The following is a 23,232-nucleotide window of genomic DNA, read 5'->3' as shown; positions in this document are numbered from 1 at the left end:
GTTTTATGTCTGAAATTATTTTTTTGCTTTTGTGCCATAAATGAAACCAATTTTAAAGACATGTAAGAAATCTTTATAACTTCAACTAAACTACAGAACTGAAGCTGTTTTCTATGATGATGTATCGGGGCCATTAGAAACAAGGACAGAAACAAGAGTACATTTCCACAAAACACTCAAAAATTGTAATAATATTCTCAGAAAACATGGAAATGTATGGATTTCAAAAGTCAAAAATATTTCAACTTTTAAAACTCAGAAATTTGCAAATGTCAAATTTTGACTAATCTCAAAAATTGAGGGGTTTTTGTAGCAAATTTTCAACTTTTGGACTTCAGAAAATTTCCAAATGCTGAAAGGGTTTGCCTTTTGAAACCTAGAAACTTTTTTTTCTAGAAAACTTCTGAGATTTTTGACTCAGAAATCTCCCATTTTTCCCCCTGGAAAATTTGAGTTTTTTGTTGCAAATTTCCTGCTTGTTTTTCCCTAAAATGCTGTCGTACTTTCCTGGTGCTGAAACATCAGATGAACCTCAGTCTTCTGGAAAAACACACAAACATGTCAGTCGCTTAATGAAGAAATATTAAACATAAACAGCAGGAATTCATTTTTAATAAATAAACTCGTCCAAATGTCCCTAATTCCAATCGAACAAGTTCAACAAAGTGATTTTATTTGGGTTTTTTAGGCTTCGTTTCACCGGGGAGACCTTTATATTGAAGCCCATCACCGGAAGTTGCGTGTTTTAACGCGTGCAGTGTTGACTATCGGGAGGAAAGCATCACCGGAGCCCCTCTGCAGCTGGACCGACACATCTGGACCGGAACCAGCCTGGGACCAGCCGCAGCTCCTGGAGGTGGGGGCGGGGGGAGCGCACAGGTGAGGCGTCACGTGACCAGACTTCCGGAGCTTAACGGGGCGCGCGCAGGTGTGTCTCAGCATCCCCGTCGAAGCGCGTGCGGGGCTCCTCGGGGCCAGCATGGCGGAGGAGACCCGGGTCATCTACCACCTGGAGGACCAGGAAACCCCCTACCTGATCCGGATCGGCGTGCCCGCGCAGCGCGTCACCCTGGCCGACTTCAAGCAGGTGCTGAACAGACCCCACGCCAAATTCTTCTTCAAGTCCGTGGATGATGACTTCGGGTGAGTCACGTGACTGACGCCTCCATCAGGAAGATGACACAGATCCAGATGGGTTTATTGAGCATCAAAGGTCACGTGTTCCAGCGGGGGGAGGCGATTCAGTCACATGATCAGTGATCAATAATCATGAAAAACAAGAGAGGCTGATAAACACATGTATGAATCAGCAGGGAGGCTTTGTTTGTATGTTTATGAGCTGATTGTTTATATAATCCTCCTCATGCAGCTGTGATTATGTAACTGTGATGAAAACAAAAGCTTTAATATTCCCTCTGATGAGAGGATGACTGTCGGCGGTGAGCTCATGATGATGATAATGATGATCTTTTGTCTCTAGGTGTAGCAGTTTAAAAACAAGAACGAGACTAGCATTATGACTTTCAAAGATCAAATTTATACTTCAGAACAGATTTTTTTTTTAAGGGAAATATTTCTGATTCCTTGTCTGTCAAGAATTATTTGCGGCTGTTTTCCCACCTGATAGTCCGATAGACTCGGTACCCTTCCTGACCTCTGGGGGCGCTGTAACAAGAACCACTGAAGGAAATGACTCAAAAACACCAGAAGACACTGAGTGCAACTTCCTTCACAAAATGGAAACAGAAATGGAGGCGTCAGATTTCAGTGGTTGTCTTTGGTCGTTGGCTAAAGATCACAAACCATTTCTCCTGCTAGCGCTAGACTAGCGTGGTTGCTTTGGTTGATTTTACCCAGAATGCATGCTTTCTAACCGAACCAGAGTTAGCTTGGAGGACAAGCGTTAGCTCCTTTGGCTCGATTGTGCATTCACACCTCCCCGAGCGAAGCGGACTTTCTGGACAAATTAACCAGAGTTGAATTAAAGCGGACTATAATGGCTGCTGGTGGGAATATTTTCAAAGTTATCAAGTTGCTAAAGCGCTTAGCACACCCTTAGAGTAGTTGGGGCAGGTTTTACTACAACTTAATCAGACGAGATGGCAAATATTTTCAGGATGTTTTCATATCATATCTTGCTGCACCTCTAGTTATGACATGATGCTCATAGTGATGAAATGAAATGAAATGAAATGAAATGAAATGAAATGAAATTTTATTCGAACATGATACAAATATAAAAATAAAATAGTGCACAGTAACAAGGAGTGCATAAGAAAGAAGAGAAAATACAGATTTTTTTGTTTCAGTTAACATATCATGCTCAAAATGGGGTAGGAAGAAGTGAGAACTTATAAACTCCTACCCCCTAAACACTTGAAACTTTAGAGTCCTACTGTCATTAAAAAAATCAAAATCAAAGTGGCAGTCAGAAGTAACAGTTACTAATATTTACCTATACATTTTCCCATTTTATGCTGGTTTGTCTTTCTAAACCCTTACACCAAGTTATCTGCAATACACACCTTATTGCTTTCTGTCACCCATATGTGTATCTATTGAAAATTACCTCTTTGTACTTTCTTTTGAATTGTGTTAAACTATTGCTTTGTTTTAAATCTTCATGTAACTTGTTCCATAACTTTACACCTTTAATTGAAATACAGAAGCTTTTTCTTGTTGTTCTAAAATTGCGGATCTTGAAGTTTGAGTGACCCCTTAAGTTATACCCCCCTTCTCTTTCAGAAAACGTGCTCTGTATGTGCTCAGGTAACAACTTTTTAGATACTTTGAACATAAACTGAGCCATTTTAAATTCTACAAGCTCGTCAAATTTGAGAATTCTGGATTTTATGAAGAGCGGGTTTGTATGCTCATAATAACCGACATTATGGATGATTCTAATGGCTCGTTTCTGTAGGACGGTTACCGGATGTAAAGAGCTCTTGTAATTAACTCCCCACACTTCACAGCAATATGATAGATATGGTAAAATCAGAGAGTTATATAGAATATGAAGTGATTTATGAAGATGATGACAGTAATGATGACGATGATGATGGTGTGTTTCAGGGTGGTGAAAGAGGAGATCAGTGACGATGAAGCTCGGCTGCCTTGTGTCAACGGACGGGTCGTCTGTTGGGTCAGAACCGCTCAGAACCTCTCAGATGGACGATCAGTCATGAAAACATCAGGACGTCCAGTTAAACCTCCAGTTCTCTGAATATCACCAGTAGAGGGCATTGCTAATTGAAAAGTTAGACAAGCTAATCATAAACTTTACATCCACTAACACCTGCACTGCGTCACAGGTGGAGAATGCCAGGAGAGGAAATGGAACTGCTGCGTAAACAGATTTCAAAATAAGAGCATGGATATAACCAAAAGTTCAACTCAGATTTTTAACTTTATAAAACTGAAAGTTTACAAAACAGCCAAGTAAATTTGTCTGGCACTATGAATTTAGGCAAAGCTAAGTGCGCTAAGCATATTTAAAGTTAGCTAAAGTGCTAATCACTAAATTAGCTTTGTTGTTAGTGGATTAGCGTCAGTGTGTCCAGCCACTAAGCAGCACTGGTTTGGATGCTGCGAGCATCTTGCTGTGTGATTTTAGCCAGACCTAAACATGTTGGAGGACGTTTGGAAGGTCAAACACTCGTAGGTTTGTCCGCACATTGAAACGGTTGATTCCAGATTCTACCTTTAAACCGTTTACCAGACCAGAAGTTGCGCCAGTCTTCTTCCTGAGTGCTTCTCTGTAGATCTCACCATGGCGTCACTGTCTAAATGTCTAAACTTTAAACTGAACAAAATTCAGAAAATTATACATTATGATTACATTTTATTTAATATCTAATCTGAATATGTCCTTATTTTTTCATGTCTGTCTCATTTGGACCTGATGAGACACCTGGACTGTCCAGGTGTCTCTAAGATCCTGTCTTCTTCTCTGCAGGTGGTGTCTTCAGACGCCTGTCCTCCGGACTTCAGGGGGTCGGACACGCCCTCCGTGGCCACGCCCTCCAGCTTGGCCCCGCCCCCCATCGAGAGGACCGGCGGCATCGGCGATTCCAGACCACCGTCCTTCCAGTGAGTTCCTACACGGATTAAGCTCCAATAGTGCTGATGCGACCGCGCGCTGACAGGATGTGATGTGTCTGTCCGCTTCAGCGCTGCGGCCGTCTGTCACGATGACCTGCGGGGGTCAGAGGTCAAATCGCCTGCTCCATCTTCAGAGAAGCAGCGGCGGAGAGATGGTAAGCTCTTCAACTGAATCAAACCAAATTCTTCCAGCTGTCTCTGATTGGCTGGGGTCTGCATACAGGAGGCCACCTGAACGGACACGCCCACCAGGCGGCCGACCAGAAGGGGGCGGGGCCAGCCGGCGGCGACAGCTCATCCAATCAGCAGAGCAGCGAGTTAGAGACGACCAGCTTCTGCTCGTCTGAGGAAGACTCTGGAGGAAGGTCAGACCTAAACAGTTCTGGTCCGGTTCTTACATAGTTATTGTATTGCAGTATGTCTTATCTGTCAGTTGTGCAGTGAGGTGTACGGAACAGGGTTAGTGCCAAAAATAAATAAAAGAATTTAAACTTTTTTCTCAGAATTTCTTTTTTTTTCTCTAAATTTTGAGTTTTTTATGAGAATTCTGACTTTGATCTCAACATTTTGACTTTAATCTCAGAAGTTTGACTTTAATCTGAGAATTATCACTTCTTTTCTCAGAATTTTGACTTTTCTATGCAAATCTTGACTTTTTTTTATGAAAATTTTGACTTTAATCTCCAAATTCTGGCTTTTTTCCTGAGAAGATTAAATTCAGATTTCTGAGAAAATAGTCAGATTTATTTATTGTTCTTTTAGTGGCCCTAATCCTAATCCAGACTGCTTTCATCACTTCATTATTATAATTTTCAGCCATTGTTTCTGTCCAGATTTACTGTCTGACTTCTTCTGGTGCAGGATTATTATGCATGTCTCATGTCAGTGTCAGAAAAAATGCCTTATGAGCTTTCAGACTGCTGGGAAAAAGTCGGATTTGGGTCCCATTTTCCTGTGTGTGAAGGTTGCCTAGATTACCTGCTTTCTGCAGATGAAGCATTTTAATTGATTGGGGGTTTTGGCGGAAGGAGTGGCTTACCTACAGCGCCAACAGTCCCTGGCAGATTTCAACAGTTTTGAGCTCCATAAAAGACAATCTGAGGAGTTTTTTAAGTGACTTTTTAAATCATATTGAGACCCATGGTTTGACTAGGCCACTTCAAACGCTGTGTTTTGTTTACTTTGACACTTTTTGACTGTTTTTTTTTAAAAAAAACAACAACAAACTGTTTTGTTTACTGTTTTATTTAATGATCTGAAACAAAGTTTGATAAAAAAAAGCAAATACTTTTTCACAGCAGCGTACTTCTGTTTGTCAGTCTGGAGCATTTCCAGTTATGGGTGTGTCCCTGAATGCATCACGGTGCGTTTGCTGCAGCGGCATCAGGCTCGTAAACCTGTTGAAGTCAGAACTCCTGGGAGAACCCAAACTCTTCCTTCCTGTGGTTCTGGTTCTGTGACGTGTAAAAACGGTACTGCTCCTTTAAAGGCTGTGTCATGTGACCCAATGACCTCAGCAGCAGCTCTCGCTGTGATTGGCCCATTCCTCTGACACACATTCACCTGCCTGCAGGTCATTTTTTCTGCCCCAGTAAACCTGTTCACGCCCTGGGCTCTGATTGGCTGCTGCGTGTCATGTGACCAGCGCTGCCTTTTGTATTGTGCTGCAGATAAAGCCATCCCAGCTGATCTGAGAGCAGAAATAATGTGTTCCTGATCGATTTCCTCATTTAGACTCTGATTTCCATCAGTGATGGACTCCACCTGCTGCCAGATTTACAATCTTTACACAAACATTTTAAATCTTGTTCTAATTTTTAAACAGGTTTGGAGTTTTGCTGTCCTTTATTTAATTATTTGTAAAGTCAGATTTTCCTCTCTCTGTTGGAAATGTGTTGATTTTTTATTAAAAGTGATTCATTTCTGACAGGTAAGCAAGTTTTTTATTTGTTTTCAAAATTAGAAATTTGTTTTATAAAACCTGAATTTGTTTTTTATTAAATAATTATTTGTATTTTGATTTTTTTTATTCATTATTTTATATATTGATGTGATCTTTCCAAGTTGCAAATATAATTTTATGAAATTATAGCAACTTTTTGTTAAATCTCTGACTACTGGGGGGAAAAATAAGCAAATTTTCCATCGATAATTTGGAGCTACATTCCTTAGAAAAACCAGTGAATAATTGGGGCTCGACTATGTTTATATATTTGTCTGTTTATCCTTTTAAAAAGCTTTTATTTTTATTCATCTTTGATTAATTTTACCGTCTGCTTCAAATACATGTTTTAATTAGGATTTCCTGCTTTTATATTTCTATAAAATCTTTGTTGCGTTTTTAGATTTGTGTTTTTTTGACCAATCAAAATTCTGTCTGTGATGTCAAACCAGATTCAGCCAATCAACAGGCCAGAGCAGCTCCTCGCCAAGACTCATCAGGCGACAGCGGCGTCGCCACCGAAAACCAAAAACTCCACGGATGGAAAAGGTAAACACACACACACACACACACACACACACGCACAAGGTGAGGTCCTGGTTGTCTGTATAAGTGTGTCTTTATGACGCCTGATGCAGGGCGGCTGTTTCCATCTGGACTTCCTGTCACTGACGTGTCCCTCATCTTCCTGTCCTGTCTCTCTGTCCACCTGTCTCCCTCTCTGCCTGCCTCTATCCGTCTGTCCATCAGTCGGCGTCTTTCAGCAGCGTCACTGACTCCACCATGTCGCTCAACATCATCACTGTAACCCTCAACATGGGTGAGTACAGAAAGGTTAGCAGCGGATTGGATCAGGACACATACAGCCTTGTTTAGGTCTACTGCTGTCAGGGTCAGGTCTGACCGAGTCCAGAACTGGCCCAAACGGTCTTGATAAGGACAAAGAGTCCAGAACCGGCCCAAGCGGTCTTGATAAGGACAAAGAGTCCAGAACCGGCCCAAACGATCTAGATAAGGACAAAGAGAGTCCAGAACCGGCCCAAACGGTCTAGATAAGGACAAAGAGTCCAGAACCGGCCCAAGCGGTCTTGATAAGGACAAAGAGTCCAGAACCGGCCCAAGCGGTCTTGATAAGGACAAAGAGTCCAGAACCGGCCCAAACGGTCTTGATAAGGACAAAGAGTCCAGAACCGGCCCAAGCGGTCTTGATAAGGACAAAGAGTCCAGAACCAGCCCAAACGATCTAGATAAGGACAAAGAGAGTCCAGAACCGGCCCAAACGGTCTAGATAAGGACAAAGAGAGTCCAGAACCGGCCCAAACGGTCTAGATAAGGACAAAGAGAGTCCAGAACCGGCCCAAACGGTCTAGATAAGGACAAAGAGAGTCCAGAACCGGCCCAAACGGTCTAGATAAGGACAAAGAGAGTCCAGAACCGGCCCAAACGGTCTAGATAAGGACAAAGAGAGTCCAGAACCGGCCCAAACGATCTAGATAAGGAAAAGAAAGTCCAGAACAGATCTTGTCATCCTGAATCCCATTAGTAAAACCCATGTTTCACAAATGTCTAGTATAGGTTCATCGGCATCTACAACTGCTCCCCATGTGTTTTGGGTCTGGGTCTGGGTCAGGTCTAAAACATCCTAAATTAGCTCCATCATAGTCCAAACTTGCTCCAGAGGTTTCCTTTGAGTCTCAGCTTGGTCCAAACAAAACAGCCTAAATTACATTGAGTCCAATTCAAAACTTCTCCAGAAGTTTCTTTCAATTTAAACCAGATCCAAAAAAAACAACTTAAATTAGGTTTATTGAAGTTGAAAACTGCTCCTCATGTTCTGTTTGAGTTTAACCTACATCCAAAATATCCTAAATTAGGTCTACTGCAGTCCAAGATTGGTCCAAAGGTTCTCTTGGACTGGATCTGGTCCACTACAGTCTAGATTAGGTCAGCTATCTGTCCAACACAGATCAGGTCCAGTTGGGGTTCTCAATCAGGTTTGTAGGTAGATGGATCGTATCAGAGTTCAGAACAATCCCTAAACCTTCCTGGACCAGGTCTATGACAGACCAGTTCTGCCCCACCGGTTCTGTTGGATCAATCCTTAAACGATGTTCATAAGTCTTTAGATCAGATCCAATAAGGTTTCAAACAGGCTAAATACTGTCTGGATCAGGTACAGTAGAATCTGAACCAGGTTCAGAACGGTGAGAATCAGATCCAGTAGAGTCTAAAACCGGTCCTCAGCAGCTTTGGCAGTAGAATGGATCAGGTTCTGCTCAAACATGGCGGTTGGTTTACAGTTTGATTGGTTCTCTCCAGGTCCTCTGAATCCAATAAGACCCAGAGCTAACTGGGTCGCTAGATACTGACCGGAGCGTGACCTGATGAGATCATTTAAAACCCAGTTCAGAGTTCTGGTTCTGTCTGGTTGCTGTGTTGTTGGGTTGAACAGAAGTTTAAGTTCTTCAGAAGGAGACCTTTATTTCATGAGATGTTTGCATCCTGAGTATGATGCCAGTGAGGTTTGACTGTTCTGTGCGGTCAGACTAACGCCGCCTGTTCCTCAGAGAGGTATAACTTCCTGGGCATCAGCATCGTTGGTCAGAGTAACGACAGAGGAGATGGAGGGATTTACATTGGCTCCATCATGAAGGGAGGAGCTGTAGCAGCAGATGGACGCATCGAGCCTGGAGACATGCTGCTGCAGGTAGGGCCGACACCAAGTTCTGGTTTGGACCGTCTAGGCTGAAGCCAAGACTCTCTGAAGCTCTTTGGACTTCAGAGAGTCCTTTGTTACTCTGGTGATTCTCACTGTGATTCTGTTCACTCAGGTGAATGATATCAACTTTGAGAACATGAGTAATGACGACGCAGTCCGGGTTCTGAGAGAGATCGTCCACCAGCCGGGGTGAGGCTTAATTAAAACCACTGACCACTACAGTCTGTCCTCCTCTGTTCTGCAGCTCAGGATGACTTTTCATCCAGACACAACCTTTGAGACTCAAGCTGAGCTGTTTCTCTCCTTCCTTTTAGTTCGGTGACATTAACTGTGGCAAAGTGTTGGGATCCAAACCCGCGAAGTTGCTTCACGCTGCCCAGAAGTGAGTCAGGGAGGATGTGTAGGTTTAGTTTGATACTGTTGAATGTGATCCAGCTCGTTAAAACGGTCTGTCCTGTAAAACCGTGCAGGTGAACCGGTCCGCCCCATCGACCCGGCTGCCTGGGTGTCCCACACGGCCGCCATGACCGGGAAACTCCCCCCACACTACAGTATGTCTCGACTCTGCACCTCTCTTCTATTGTTAACCCGTCCGTCACATTTTAACTTCCTGCTGTTCTCCAGGTGTGCATGAAGAAAACCACCTCAACATCCACAGTGACATGACGGTGGTCGTCAAGGCGATGGCCAATCCAGAGTCAGGGCTGGAGGTTCGAGACAGGATGTGGCTGAAGATTACCATCCCCAACGCTTTCATTGGTGAGAAGATGTACTAGATCTGGATCTGAGAGTCTGAGGAATGTCTCATTCACACCAGTCCTGTTTAATCCACTTTTATCAAACTCTAGTTCATTTGCGAAGGTGTGAATTGAATTCTTATGTGGACCAAAAAAGTGAAATCTGGTCCATCTACAAACCTAAGTTTTGGTTTAGTCGAAGTGAATTAGAAAACAGATGTGAACGCCAAGTGGACCAGAGACCGCTCCAAAAGCAGAAAGTGGACTACAGCGCAGGGCATTCTGGGTAAATAAAACCAAATTTTCTAGCCTAGCAGTAGCAGGAGAAATGGCTCGTGTCTTTCTCCAAAGACAAAAGAGTAAATCTGATGCCACTTCATTTTTGTTTCCTTTTTATGAAGAAGGAAGTTGCTCTTAGTGTCTTCAGAGGTTTTTTGTGTCGTTTCCTTCAGTGGTTCTTGGTGCAGCACCCCCACAGGCCAGGAGGGGAAGATGTTGCTCAAACGGTTTGGTTGGTTTGACTCGGAGCAAAAAGAATGAGAACCACAATAGCTGAAAATTAAACAAATGTTGTTTTGGTCACCACTCGAGCCGAGTTTACCGAACTATCAGGTGGAGAACCACCTAAGATTCTCACCAATAAAAACATTCTGTTTAACCAACATGAAATAATCTCTGTATAAAGATTCCTGTCAGAACTGTGAAAGGAGACGGATACATTTACCTTCTATCTGTCCAGGTTCGGACGTGGTGGACTGGCTCCACCGTAACGTCGAAGGTTTTACCGACCGGCGCGAAGCTCGTAAGTACGCCGGAAACCTGCTGAAAGCCGGATTCATCCGACACACCGTCAACAAGGTCACCTTCTCAGAGCAGTGCTACTACGTGTTCGGAGACCTGTGTGGAGGTAGGAGCTGGGGCCACAGAGCTGTCCACACTAGAGACCTAACTATAGTTATTACTCTTTGAAATAAGAAGACCTTTAAATAGTCAGTGTGCTGAGATCACCTGGAGTCTGTGGCGTTTTGTCCTCAACTGATGTCCTCTTTAAAAATAAAAGGGAAACCTTCAATTAAATGTGTTAATAGAAAGAGAAGTTGTTTTGGTTGGTTGGTGCAGTCTTGAACATTCACCTGCAGTACCGTCAATGAACATAAGATGGCGACACAGAAGAAAAAGCCAGTAGGTCATGTTAAACTGTTTTATGTAATTAATGTCACTTTCAGAGGTTTATTGTTATAAATTTATCAATTTTTATTCAAAAGGTCTGGACTCTACTGTAGTCTGATGATAAGAAAATAAAAACCAAAGTTTCCAACAGCAGAAATGTTCCTATTTCGCTGTTGCTGCTCCTTTCAGATCTGGCTGCCATGTCTCTGCTCGACCGCGAAGACGGATCCTCTGGAGAAGCAGGAGGAGGAACTGACTGCGACCCCCCAGCCTTCCCCTACCAGTACCCCATCCCTCACCCCTACAGCTCGCCCCACCCGCTGCACCAGCTGCCGGCCTGTGGGGCAGGAGGAGGCAGGAGTCATCACAGCGAAGGTACAGGACGTTTTCTAGTTTTTCATAAGGTTTGTGTCAGTATGTGGCATCCTGTATGTATTTGTTTAGCTAACGCCGCTGCTTGATCATGTGTGTCTGATCAGTTGCTATCTTGCCATCCGTCCTTGAACATTGAAAACAGTGACTACATTTGAGGGATAAAAGCAGATTGTGTTGAACATCAGGTTCTGTCGTGTCTATGGGATTTTAGCGCTCCCTTTATGAATAGGAGCTGTGTAATGGGATCAAGTGTATGGGACTCAGGACAGGGTACGTCATTTTGCTGTTGCATCTTATATATTAAAGGATTCACAGACAGTCTGGGAAAGAAATTTCAGGATGTCTTCCTATGCCACAGAAACTAAAGGCTGATATCAACACTGCGTTTTGTTTGAATGTTTATGTCTGGAAGACCCTGATGAAACCTCGGTATCGCCTCTCGGGTTCTGATTGAAACGATGACATCATGTGTTCATTGGTCCTGCAGGAAGTCGCAGTAGCCAATCAGACTTCAGCGACGATCAGAAGGAGGGAAAAGGAGGAACACAGCAGGAATCTGCCAACCAGGAAGCGAACACTCAGCACAAGATGGCCGACTGTCTGAGTGATGGCAGCGCTCAGGGACCGCCCACCTCCTTCTCCGGTTCCCATGGTGACAAAGACATCCTAATGCCGTCTCAAGGTCAGCACCGTGACTTTTCATCGATCCAACCGGAAATCTCTCGACAGTCCTTCCGTTTGGCCATGGGAAACCCCAGCGACCTCTTTGTAGATGTCATGTGACCCAGTGACGATGATGTCATATCCTGGCAGGTGACCTGGAGACATGATTAAATTTACTTTTTCAACTGAAGCTGAAACGAACTGAAAAAGATTGAGGCACATTGAGTCACTGTGAAGACCTGGACCTGACAAGAACGAGACCGGGCTCTGATCAAACCTGAAACTAGACAAAACCATCCTGAACCTGACTGAGAACCAAACCTGAGAACTGAACCGGACTGAGAACCAAACCTGAGAACTGAACCGGACTGAGAACCAAACCTGAGAACTGAACCTGACTGAGAACCAAACCTGAGAACTGAACCTGACTGAGAACCAAACCTGAGAACTAAACCGGACTGAGAACCAAACCTGAGAACTAAACCGGACTGAGAACCAAACCTGAGAACTGAACCTGCCTGAGAACCAAACCTGAGAACTGAACCTGACTGAGAACCAAACCTGACTGAGAACCAAACCTGAGAACTGAACCTGACTGAGAACCAAACCTGACTGAGAACCAAACCTGAGAACTAAACCTGACTGAGAACCAAACCTGAGAACTGAACCTGACTGAGAACCAAACCTGAGAACTGAACCTGACTGAGAACCAAACCTGACTGAGAACCAAACCTGAGAACTAAACCGGACTGAGAACCAAACCTGAGAACTAAACCGGACTGAGAACCAAACCTGAGAACTGAACCTGACTGAGAACCAAACCTGACTGAGAACCAAACCTGAGAACTAAACCTGACTGAGAACCAAACCTGAGAACTGAACCTGACTGAGAACCAAACCTGAGAACTGAACCTGACTGAGAACCAAACCAGATTTACCTGGCTCTCACTCGGCCCTTGCTCTGACTGAGACCTGAACCTAACTGGGACCTGGACCTGGCTCGGACCTGGACCTGACTCGGACCTGGACCTGACTCGGACCTGGATCTGACTCGGACCTGGATCTGACTCGGACCTGGATCTGACTCGGACCTGGATCTGACTCGGACCTGGATCTGACTCGGACTGGACTCTCTGAACTAACCAAATCAAAGCATGTGCTGCTTTTCTCTCTGAGCGACGTTCTGAGTCTCTCCTGCATCCTGGGATGGTTGTAAATTATTCCTGATGTTCCTGTATGTAAATCACATGCTGTCACGCTGCCTGTTACTGAGCTGATTATGTTTATATTTATTCATTATTTATTTATTTAACATGTTTATTTATGAACTGTTTGTTCCAAACATTTACTGCAGAAACCGACGTGTGGATTATTTATGAGTCCTTGTTCTCGTCTCCTCATGACTTAAAACGTCCATGTTTGTCTAACTGGAGAACCCAGAGAAGCAGAGCTGTAGCTTTTCCTCTACATTCCAAAACCAATGAAACGGGTCAGTGAAAATGATTTTACATAAAGGTTAAATACGGTACCAAATCACAGACCGAAGGCTCTCAGACATTTGAGTTTTGTGAAGAACAAAGACTGATCTGTTTAGTGAAAGCAGTTGTATAAAATGTGTTCACTGTGTTATATGTATACAACCAGATAGTAAAACCTTAAATGATGAATTAGATTTGGAATAAAGTTCACATAGCTTTCATAGAAATCTGTGTATAACTGTGATTTCCTCATATCTTTAAAAGTCAGGAGTTTCACCTGTTTTGACACTACAAAAGGTGAAAGTTTCAAATGAGAAGGAACAGACAGATTAATTGTGACTGTTATTTAATGCAAACACCCCAATTATGCGTGTGTTTGTTTCTTTTACATTAACAGAATAGCGACAACATTTTGCACATAATTGTAATGGAAATGTAGCTACTGGCTGATTACAATGAATGTGACACTTTGAATTGAAATGTGCTTGATGGGAACAAATAATATCTATACAAGGTCTGTTTTATTGTGACTCCTTTTGTTACTAAGGACATTCTTTAGCATACAGAATACCAGACATATAACATGCTACCCCCTCATTATTCATTTAAATTATTTTTTGAAATATTTCTAGCTTACATAATTGTTTTACTCGTAATTTTGGCCCTATCTGCTTTCCATACCGTGGAGCGCCGCAGGGCGGTGCTCTGAATGGGACGCGGCCGGTCTCCATCAGCTGACGCGCCGCTTCTGCCGCCGACATCTTACCCCCGAAACGGCGGAGACGCAGAGTCCGAGTTCCACGGTCAATCACTCCGATAAAGTGATGACGGGCCCCGCGGGAAATGAAGGACGGGGTCGGGAAACATCGTTGCTGCCACCGGAGGAGGTGAGGAGACGGAGGGAAGGGGACACCGACAGTCCGTTTGTGCGTCTGTCTGCGCTGCAGTGGCGGACTGACCGCCAGACAGCTGCGGTAACGTTAGCAGTTAGCCGCTAACGGCTAGCCCGAACTAGGTTTAAAAATGCCAGATTTAAGTGTAGCGTAGTTCATCAAACCGGTTCTGACTGCTGTGAATTAAAACACGGTCCATTTTTAATCTGGAGAATCCTCCCTCTGGTTCGGCATTCAGACAGAATAGCTAACTCAAATAATTTCCATTATTTTGTGAATTTTAAGGTACTGCATTGTGGTTAGCGTTGTGTTTAAAAGGAGCGTCAGCTACGTGACTGGGCGGTGACTCCAGGCGCTGTGATTCAGTGGTGAAGGGAAACCCGAACCAAACAGCGGCTCGGTGTCTCAGTGTGAGCCGAAATAACCGCTTCAGCTCCTGCTACCGCCCGAGGAAACGTCCGCGGGGAATAAATCTACAGTTTTCCGGTGTGATCAGATTCCAGGAGGCTGAATGTTTTTCTTCAAGGCCTCTTCCACATGACGATGTTCTGGGAGGCTCATTTTATTCAAACGTTCAAATATATTAAACCAAACCCGTTCTCCAAATCAAATTACTGCTATTCGTTACTTCTATATAGAAAGCCAAACGTACCAAATAAGCAATAAAATATAATTGAGTCAATCTGTGAATAACCGTGATGAACTAGATTAGATCATTTTGATGATGCTTTTGGTATTTAAATAACCAGAATTTTATTCATTAATATCTTTAAAATAAGTTTTATGTCTATCTACGGTGTTCTCAGGTGTTGAAAATTGGTATGTTTTCTTTACTGTGTAAACACAATATATCTGGTTCACACCAATGTGTTTTGTATTTTAAATATTGAATAAAAACTAAGAAACATTAAATCCCTGAACGTGAAAATTACTGACAACGGAAAGTATTGTGATTCATAACTTCCCATATTTTTTTATTTAAAACCAAATAATCATTAAAAACATGATCGGATTGACATGTTTCTGCATGTTGGGATGTGAGGTATTTATTCATAAGATTGTAGGGACTCAGATGAAACCGACGATGTATTTTACCGGGGGAAAAAAATCATAACAAAAATCTAATTTGAGATTCAAAGTTGAAATTCTATAAATTGGATTTGGTCCTTAAAGAAGATATTTAGATCTGACATGATCAATGGAGCAGGAGAATCTGAAAAATGGACGTTTTAAGAATGTGGGCAGTTTGTACATTGGTTTTATCCGGTTTTTATATGTTTTTTATAATCTGATTGAAACATGAAGATCAAAGAAACAGACTTTAAAAACATGTCGTCCTGCAGCAGAAATAAAATAATAAATATGTTAATGAATGCAAAAATAAATCTAAATAACAGAGAAAAGTACCTCCTGCTTGAAGTTTTTTTTTTTTTTTTAACTAAATCTGTAATTTACTAGAAATGTTTTTATTTTGCACATTTCATTCCCTTTTTTCTTATAATCTGTGTTTTCTGTGTACATTTTGCTCGGTGAACTGGATCGATTGTATGAATGGATTTTGACATCAGAACTGACAGGAAACGACAAATCTGGAAACATTTAGCAGATTTGGTGTCTGCATCATTGAACTATTATAAGAAACATGATCAGAAAAGCAAATCATCAAGGTAAAAATCATGAAAAAGATGCTTAACAGCAGGGGTGCACCTAAACCTTGCAGGAGACCGGGGCCCCCAGGACCGGATCCGAACCCCCCATCCCCTCCTCCCTCGGCCTCCATTTGAAAAACTAGAACCGGTCCGTCTGCTGCTGCCTTCAGGGTCTGTTTGGAAATATCAAACTCATATTTCACGTAGAAACTTGATCAGATCAGGGAACTTTCCATCTGCAGCCTCCAGGGGGCGGTACTGCGCTGCAGAGAAGCCTCCAGAGCCGGTTCTGGTGAAAACTGGACCCGAACAGACCCGGTTCTGCTGCAGCGGTTCAGAACCAGCTGGCGATAGACGCCTGCTCAGGAATCAGACGCTGACGCAGCTTTACAGCCGCCGCTGCTGCGCAGGGAGCCTGTTGCCAGGCAACAGCAGGGAGGCAGAGGAGGGAGAGTGATGTCACCTCAGTCTGCAGCAAGGCGTCCGTTTGGTCCCTCACCGTTTCGGGTTTAAACGGTTCTGGTTCTGTTTTTATTCCTGTTGATGAAATGAGAATAAATGGAGGATCAAAGCTGGAAGAATTTCACTTCCTGTTTCCTGCTGAGAGGAAAACCGAAGGAGGCTGAGGCGTCTTCTGCAGGTTCACCTCGCCCGTCGTCTGGCAGCCGCCGCCGGGTCGCCATGACGATGAACTCCGGCTGACGGCGTGAAGAGGAGCGGGTTTGGTCCAGGTTTGTTTGTGGCGTTTCAGGGGGATTCTTCCGGCCAGCAGGCGGCGCCGCTGAGCTGCAGCTCTGTGGTTTTTTTAGGTTTTGATTTTTGTAGCGTTGGATGAGAAAATCAAAACCTAAAGAAAATACAGCGCTGAGAGGGAGAGCAGCGGGAACCCGGAATAAACGCCTCAATCTCAGGGTGTCCAAAGTGTGGCCCGGGGCCGTCTGGGGCCCTTCAGAAGGATTTTATTCGGTCCCTCACCTCAAGTTGAGACTGGGGAAAAAATTGGCCAAAAAGTTTGTGTTCTTGCCATTGACAGAAGTTAATTTCTGTTCTAGTTCTGTCCTTTTTCTGCATTGTATGTTTTTTCTTTATTTGTGGAAATGTTAAAAATGATGTTTTTAAAAAGTAAAATAATACACCTGATAAGAATTTTGTGCACTGTTCACTGGCTAAAACTTAATAAAATAGCAATTTTTTCTTTTATGCAATATATTCTGTGGCCTGCCGGTAAAATTTTCCATTTTAAACCAGTTAAACCACTGGTTTAGTCATTCCCAATGTTGTTTTAGAACCAGAACATTTACTATTGTCGGTTCTGGACTCTGAGGGTGAATTTATATGAATATGAAAAATAAAAGTAAATAAAAAATTCAAATGTCTTGCAGCCAATCAGAGGCCGTCTTTAACTGTACAGTTTAACTGAATCTTTTGGGTTTTATTGAATAAAATGTTCTGCTCAGACGCCGTTGTTTGACTTTTATTCAGCATACTTTGTTTTTTTGAAGATGAAATCTGTTTCTTCCAACAATCAAACAGAAAACAGTTTTTTCCAAGTTCAAGCTTCTTGATTTTAACTTTAAATAATTTTTTAATCTTAGTAGTTTTTTTGATCTATTTTTTTTATATATATAATTTTTGGGGACATTTTTAAAAATTAAGTAGTATGGATAAAGAATAATACTCAAAATGTCCCCATAAATTAAAGTAAATATAAAAAAATAATTTTAATGGGAAGCTCATTTTGTCAGATTAGATTTATATTTATTTTTTGACACTTTTCTTTTATAAAACTACTTTACGTATTCCAGGGACTTTTAATTGTATTTATATATATATTTTAGCTCCATGTTTATTTAAATGAGGGGTCTCTGGGTCTGCAGCTCAGGTTGATTCATTGTGGTGGATCGATTACGTCATCATGCAGCACCTGATGCAGCCGCCAGAGGGCGCCGCGCTAACAGCTGGATCCTGAAGCAGGAAGCTTCAGTGGAGGAGATGCTAAAATGTTTTCTCCGCTGTGGTTTGATGTTTGTCTCCGGAACAAATATGAGTCACAGAGTGGAACAAAAAAATATTTAAAATACCTTTTATTATTTTAGTTTAGTTCAAACATTTACATTCATACACAATGATACACATTTTCATAAACATTTGTTTGAAAATTATGAAGAAATAGAAACTTATCAGACCTACATTATTCTTCATTTTAAAGAGACGGGAAGATTTCTCAATAAGTCATGTTTAAAAACCAGCTTTAGTTTCCACTTTTCTCAAAGATTCCCTGTTTTTAGATTATTTTGATGATTAACTGGATAAAATGCAAAAGTTGCTTATTATGAGATTTTAAAACCTAAAACCAGAACATTTTTTGAGGAAGAGCAGCTTAGAATGTTTTCCCTCCTGATAGTCTCAGTTTGATTTGTTCCATCATCTGCTCCACCTCCAGCTGCTGTGGCTCTGAGTCAAACCAACCTGTTCCCCTCCTGGCCTGTGGGGGCGCTGGACCAAGAACCACTGAAGGAAACGACACAAAAACCTCTGAAGACACTGAGAGCAACTTCCTTCTTCACCAGATGGAAACAAAATGAAGGCGTCAGATTTTAGCGGTTGGAGGATTTCTCTTTAGTCTTTGGCTAAAAACCAGGAGCCATTTCTGCTGCTAGCGCTAGGCTAGCACGTTTGTTTGGATTGTATTTACCCAGAATGCCCTGTGCTGTAGTCCCCTCCCTGTTTTTGGAACTGTCTGTGGTCCACTCAGCGTTCATATATCAAACTACACCAGAGTTCACTTCTTGGTTCGATTAGCATTCACACCTCCCCAAACAAACCGGACCTTCAAACTGACTGGAGTTGGTTAAAGTGGATCAAACAGTTCTACAAATTGACCCTAAGCATCAAAGAAAATACAGATTTAATCCAAACTTTATGCTTTAAACTTATTGAGACCAGGTAAATGTTTTGGATGGATCTGTTAGTCAGACACAAACAGGGTCACAGAGGTCACGGTGTGATTGCATCATGTTTATTGTGTCCTGTCTCTTTAATGAGCCCCAGTGGAGCTGCTCTGAAACAACACTGAGCCCAGAGGACGCAGTCTGTGCGGACGTTTGGACACTAACAGGACAATTAGCATGCACCAAGCAGCACAGGAGATCTCAGCTGTTGCTATGGTTACTGCCGCCTGTTATGGATAAGTTTTGTTTCAGACTTCAGGAAACTTCAGTAAGCTGACAGGTTGTGCCAGAGCTCTTTAATGTGGATGACGTCTCTGCTTCTTTCTGTAATATGAATATAAAATCCTAAATTATGGAAAAGCTGATGGAATCCCAACTGGATAAAATGGAGAAAGAAAAGAAACATTTTATTATCATGGATGATTTTCTGCCTGTAGTTAAGAAAGTCAAAGGTTTTCTATTTGGATTCGATTAGTCAAAACCAAGACCAAGCTATGGTCCAACATTTATGGGTCAATAACTGATTAAACTGATTACAAATGAAGGACAAAACATTTAATGGCAACAAGGAAATGGAAACCAGGAGGATTTACTGAAGGAGCCGCCGACAAAAACCAAACAGAGAATGAAACCTGATCTGGAACAAATGATTTGACCAAATCGGTTCCAGTCGGACCTACAGAACAGTTTCTTTGTGTCAACCGGTAATTTCTCGTCTGAGCGGACAGAAGTCACGTGGCTCAGTCCGTACATGAAGGGTCACTAGTTTTACTGGACCATAAACTGCCCCAGTAATTTTTGAGATAGATGATATTTTGAGACCATCATCACGTAACAAAGTTTCATTTTATAACGAATACTTCACACTGAAATATCGTAAATAAAACACGACCAAAAACAAACATAAAAACACAACTGAAGCCATGAATAACATGGATTATGTCTCTAAGCAAAATTTCTCATAAAAATATTAATCAGAATGGAAATGATCAAACTCTTAATTTATCATATGATGCTCATCACAATAAGCGACTGTTATTACACAGTTAGCACTGCGTAATAACAACCAATAAGATTAGTCACCATAACTGCAGATGATACACAGGTGACCTTTGAACCCAGCCAACCACTGAACAGATGCTTAGAACAGATAAATGTGTGGATGAAGATTTTATCTTTGGACCTAAAGAGGTTTTATCTTTGGACCTAAAGAGGTTTTATCTTTGGACCTAAAGAGGTTTTATCTTTGGACCTAAAGAGGTTCCTCTTTAGGAATCATGGATCTAGAACTATAGATCTGGAGTCAACACACAGCTTCAGTTCTTCCAGCTGGAAACTGGAAATCAGGCTGACCTCTGACCTCTGACCTGACCCTTCAGAGCAGAACATTTCCACAATCTGAGGACTAAAGTCTCAGATCAGAGAAACTCATCCAGGCGTTTCTCTTTAGTGGCTTTGATTCCTGCAGCAGGTCAGACTGACAATCCAACGGTCCAGAACCCTGCTGGTCCAGAACCCTGCTGGTCCAGAACCCTGCTGGTCCAGAACCCTGACCGGACCATCAGCAGGGAAAACATTGCTAAATAATTAGTTTGGCAGCATTTTCCGTTTCCAGTGGGAATGATAAATGATGACAGAGTGACAGACAACATGTAAACCCTGCAAGTAGTGAAGTTTAGAAACATGAGTATTACAGTAAACCTGTTATTCCCTGAAAATGGAAGAAATGTTGCTGTTTTGGTCCCTAATCGAACCCAGTGTACCGGACTGTCAGGGGGAAAACATCCTTCGCTGGTCAGTTTGTTTGGGAAGGATTTTCTCGCTCTCGTTGGTCTCTGCTGACTTTAGAGGATATAAAAGCTTCATGGTGTAACTCAGCTCCTCTCAGCTCGAAGCTGCAGCATCATGACTAACTCCTCACAGGTCCTGTATTTCACTCTGACTGCCTACTTTGACATTGGGAGTTTGAAATACCTGTACTTTATGATGGTTATGTGTTTCTATGTCCTGATTATCGGCTCCAACGTCCTGCTGATCGTGGTGATCTGTGTGAACCGGAGCTTACATGAACCCATGTTCCTGTTCCTCTGCAGCCTGTTTGTGAACGAACTGTTCGGTAGTTTGGGTTTGTTCCCCTTCCTGTTGGTCCAGATCCTCTCTGATGTTCACTCTGTTTCTGCTCCGCTCTGCTTCCTGCAGATCTTCTGTGTTTACAGTTATGCAGCAGTTGAAGTTTTGAACTTGGCCGTCATGTCTTATGACCGGTACGTGGCCATCTGTTTTCCTCTGCAGTATCACTCCACCATGACGGATAGAAAGGTCGCGTTGCTCATTGCCCTGACCTGGGCGTTGCCTGTTCTGGCCACTGTGGTTCTGGTGTCGCTCAGCGCCCCCCTGCGGCTCTGTGGGAACGTCATCGATAAGGTTTTCTGTGGGAATTTCTCCATCGTTAAGCTGAGCTGCTCCAACACCAGCGTGAACAACGTTTACGGTCTGGTTCTGACGGTCGTCTCCATCGTCGCGCCGCTCGTTTTAATCCTCTACACCTACGGAAAGATTCTGGAGGTTTGTTTCTCCGCGACCAAACAGACGCGGCAGAAAGCCGTCAGCACCTGTACGCCTCACCTGGCCTCCATCCTGAACTTTTCTTTCGGCTGCTGTTTCCAGATCCTGCAGAGCAGGTTTGAGCTCAGCAGGGTGCCTCCTCTGCTGGCCATCGTTTTGTCGCTTTACTTCCTGACCTGCCAGCCGCTCTTCAACCCGGCGCTGTACGGCCTGAAAATGGCCGCCATCCGAGACGCGTGTAAACGTTTGTTATGTGGGGAAAACTCGGCTCCTGCAGCAGCTTCTCATGCCTGAGAACTCACCTTCTGTTAGGGGTTTCCAAGCTCAGGTTTTTCTCTAATGAAATATTATTTTCAGTTTGTAGATGAGGAATCATTTTTCACATGTTGATGCCGACATTTTTCTCTGTTTTGATGTTTTTTTGTTTTTGCGGATGTTTTAAAACAGGGACGTGAAACTTATTTTCATTTCAGGTCACATTAGAAGCCATGAAGGGCCTCAGAGGGCAGCTGTGGCAAAACTTACTGATAAAACTTTGTTATAAAAGTTATTATACAGCAGCTGTGGCCCTGCAGGCTCCAGACCGACAGAGAACTTAAAGGTAATATTTGTCTGTTGAAATTGTGTTTTATTAGTCAAGTTAAATTAGTTTTTGTTTTTATGAATTACTTGGATGCTGAACATGAAATCTTTAAAGGTACCGTTTTAACAGCTGGCTAATCGTTTATCAGTAGTTTTTGCCTCATCTGGCCCTTTGAGGACCTTCATGGTTCATGATGGGACCTGAAGTGAACTTCAGTTTGACAGTTTACATTAATACTGATGTGTTTTTGGCCCACTGGATAAATTATGAAAAACTGAATCTGTCTTCCTGTTTTTTCTCTATAAAACAATAAAAGCAGATCCTGCAGAGCCGGCTGGACCTCAGCAGGGGGCCTGGTTCTTAAAATGGGTCTAAAACCGAACATTAAAACAGTTATTGAAATGAATATAATAAAGTAAATGATTTACTCTTATCAGTGAACAAATGCAGGAACTGGTTTGATTATTTGGTTGGTTTATTATTTGCGGAAGCAATAAAAACAGTTATTCAAGCATTTTCAAGGTTAAAATAAACTTAATCAGTTGGAAAGTTATCAAAATGCAGAAAAAATCTAAAATGTTTAGAACAGTAAGATTTTTGTTTTGAAAAATGGGAAAGAAAAATCAACTGTGGACAGCATTTTTGGTAATGAGTAAATATTTCCCAGACATAATGATCACATCATGTTGAGCAGTTTTAATTTGTTGCAGTTTTGCATAATTATTCCACAATTAGCTAGAAAAAGAAAAGAGCAAACCAAACCTTAAAGCTTCTTTTTGTCATTTATTTTTCTTAATTTGTAGCACTGAATAATAAAAACATCCAAACAAATTAAGGGAATTAGCATAAAAAAAGCATAAAAATAATGTAAATATCCAAATTGCCAGACTTTCACAATGGATGTTAGATCCTTGTACATGAAGTGACATTTGAACAATAATGTGTTTGGGCAGATAGAAACAGAGTGAAATCCCACCAAAAAATCCAATTTCAGAAAATTTCTATAGCAAAACATGGAAATTTCTGAGTGTAAAAAGTCAAAACTTTGCTAGAAAAACCTGATTGATTTTTTTTAACCTATAGTCACTATTGCATTAATCAATTAGAGTAAAGATAAACACATGGATGAGTTTCTCTAGATTTTTCAGAGACATTCTAAATGTTCTCCAGCTGATAGAAGGCCAACTTTATAACCGCCTTATGTGGCTCTGAAGGGTCAGGTCAAAGGTCAGCCTGATCTCTAGTTTCCTGCTGGACTCATTAGGTCCAAAGATAAAAACTTCAGTTTTATTTTGTTTTGTAAAAAGTAAAAAATAAAAAGAAAATTGTGAATAACAAAGCTCCAGTGTGATCATCCTTCCACCAAACTTTCCCCTGTGCAAGGAGCAGTCAGGCAGTGGTTGCTG

The 23,232-nt window shown here is 42.2% G+C and overlaps 2 protein-coding genes across 2 annotated transcripts; both read left to right on the top strand.

The window, feature by feature from the left end:
- Nucleotides 1-746: 746 nt before the first annotated feature.
- Nucleotides 747-13,412, top strand: dvl3b (dishevelled segment polarity protein 3b). The gene is made up of 15 exons (XM_088011551.1): nucleotides 747-1,143; nucleotides 3,073-3,142; nucleotides 3,956-4,089; nucleotides 4,171-4,256; nucleotides 4,325-4,466; nucleotides 6,496-6,592; nucleotides 6,794-6,863; nucleotides 8,611-8,750; nucleotides 8,875-8,951; nucleotides 9,077-9,144; nucleotides 9,233-9,313; nucleotides 9,387-9,521; nucleotides 10,239-10,406; nucleotides 10,859-11,044; nucleotides 11,532-13,412. The coding sequence occupies exons 1-15, from the start codon at nucleotides 980-982 to the stop codon at nucleotides 11,825-11,827; spliced, it is 1,914 nt and encodes a 637-aa protein (XP_087867677.1). The 5' UTR covers nucleotides 747-979; the 3' UTR covers nucleotides 11,828-13,412.
- A 6,448-nt stretch (nucleotides 13,413-19,860) lies between these two features.
- LOC106914322 (olfactory receptor 11A1-like) lies at nucleotides 19,861-23,165 on the top strand. The gene has a single exon (XM_014981049.2). It carries the CDS (start codon nucleotides 20,584-20,586, stop codon nucleotides 21,535-21,537), a length of 954 nt encoding a protein of 317 aa, XP_014836535.2. The 5' UTR covers nucleotides 19,861-20,583; the 3' UTR covers nucleotides 21,538-23,165.
- The last annotated feature ends 67 nt before the right edge of the window (nucleotides 23,166-23,232 follow it).

Source organism: Poecilia mexicana, unplaced genomic scaffold (assembly GCF_051168715.1).
Source record: "Poecilia mexicana isolate PSO_F unplaced genomic scaffold, ASM5116871v1 scaffold_13, whole genome shotgun sequence".
In the NCBI taxonomy this organism is placed as follows: Eukaryota; Metazoa; Chordata; class Actinopteri; order Cyprinodontiformes; family Poeciliidae; genus Poecilia; species Poecilia mexicana.
The sequence above is the reverse complement of the archived record's forward strand: the minus strand, read 5'-3'. Positions and strand labels throughout refer to the sequence as shown.

Bases quoted from the DNA above. Each gene is read 5' to 3' on its own strand.
- dvl3b (XM_088011551.1), top strand. From the start codon at position 980: ATGGCGGAGGAGACCCGGGTCATCTACCACCTGGAGGACCAGGAAACC. The intron at 4,257-4,324 runs GTAAGCTCTTCA...GTCTGCATACAG, and splicing joins GAAGCAGCGGCGGAGAGATG to GAGGCCACCTGAACGGACAC. The intron at 8,751-8,874 runs GTAGGGCCGACA...CTGTTCACTCAG, and splicing joins CTGGAGACATGCTGCTGCAG to GTGAATGATATCAACTTTGA.
- LOC106914322 (XM_014981049.2), top strand. From the start codon at position 20,584: ATGACTAACTCCTCACAGGTCCTGTATTTCACTCTGACTGCCTACTTT.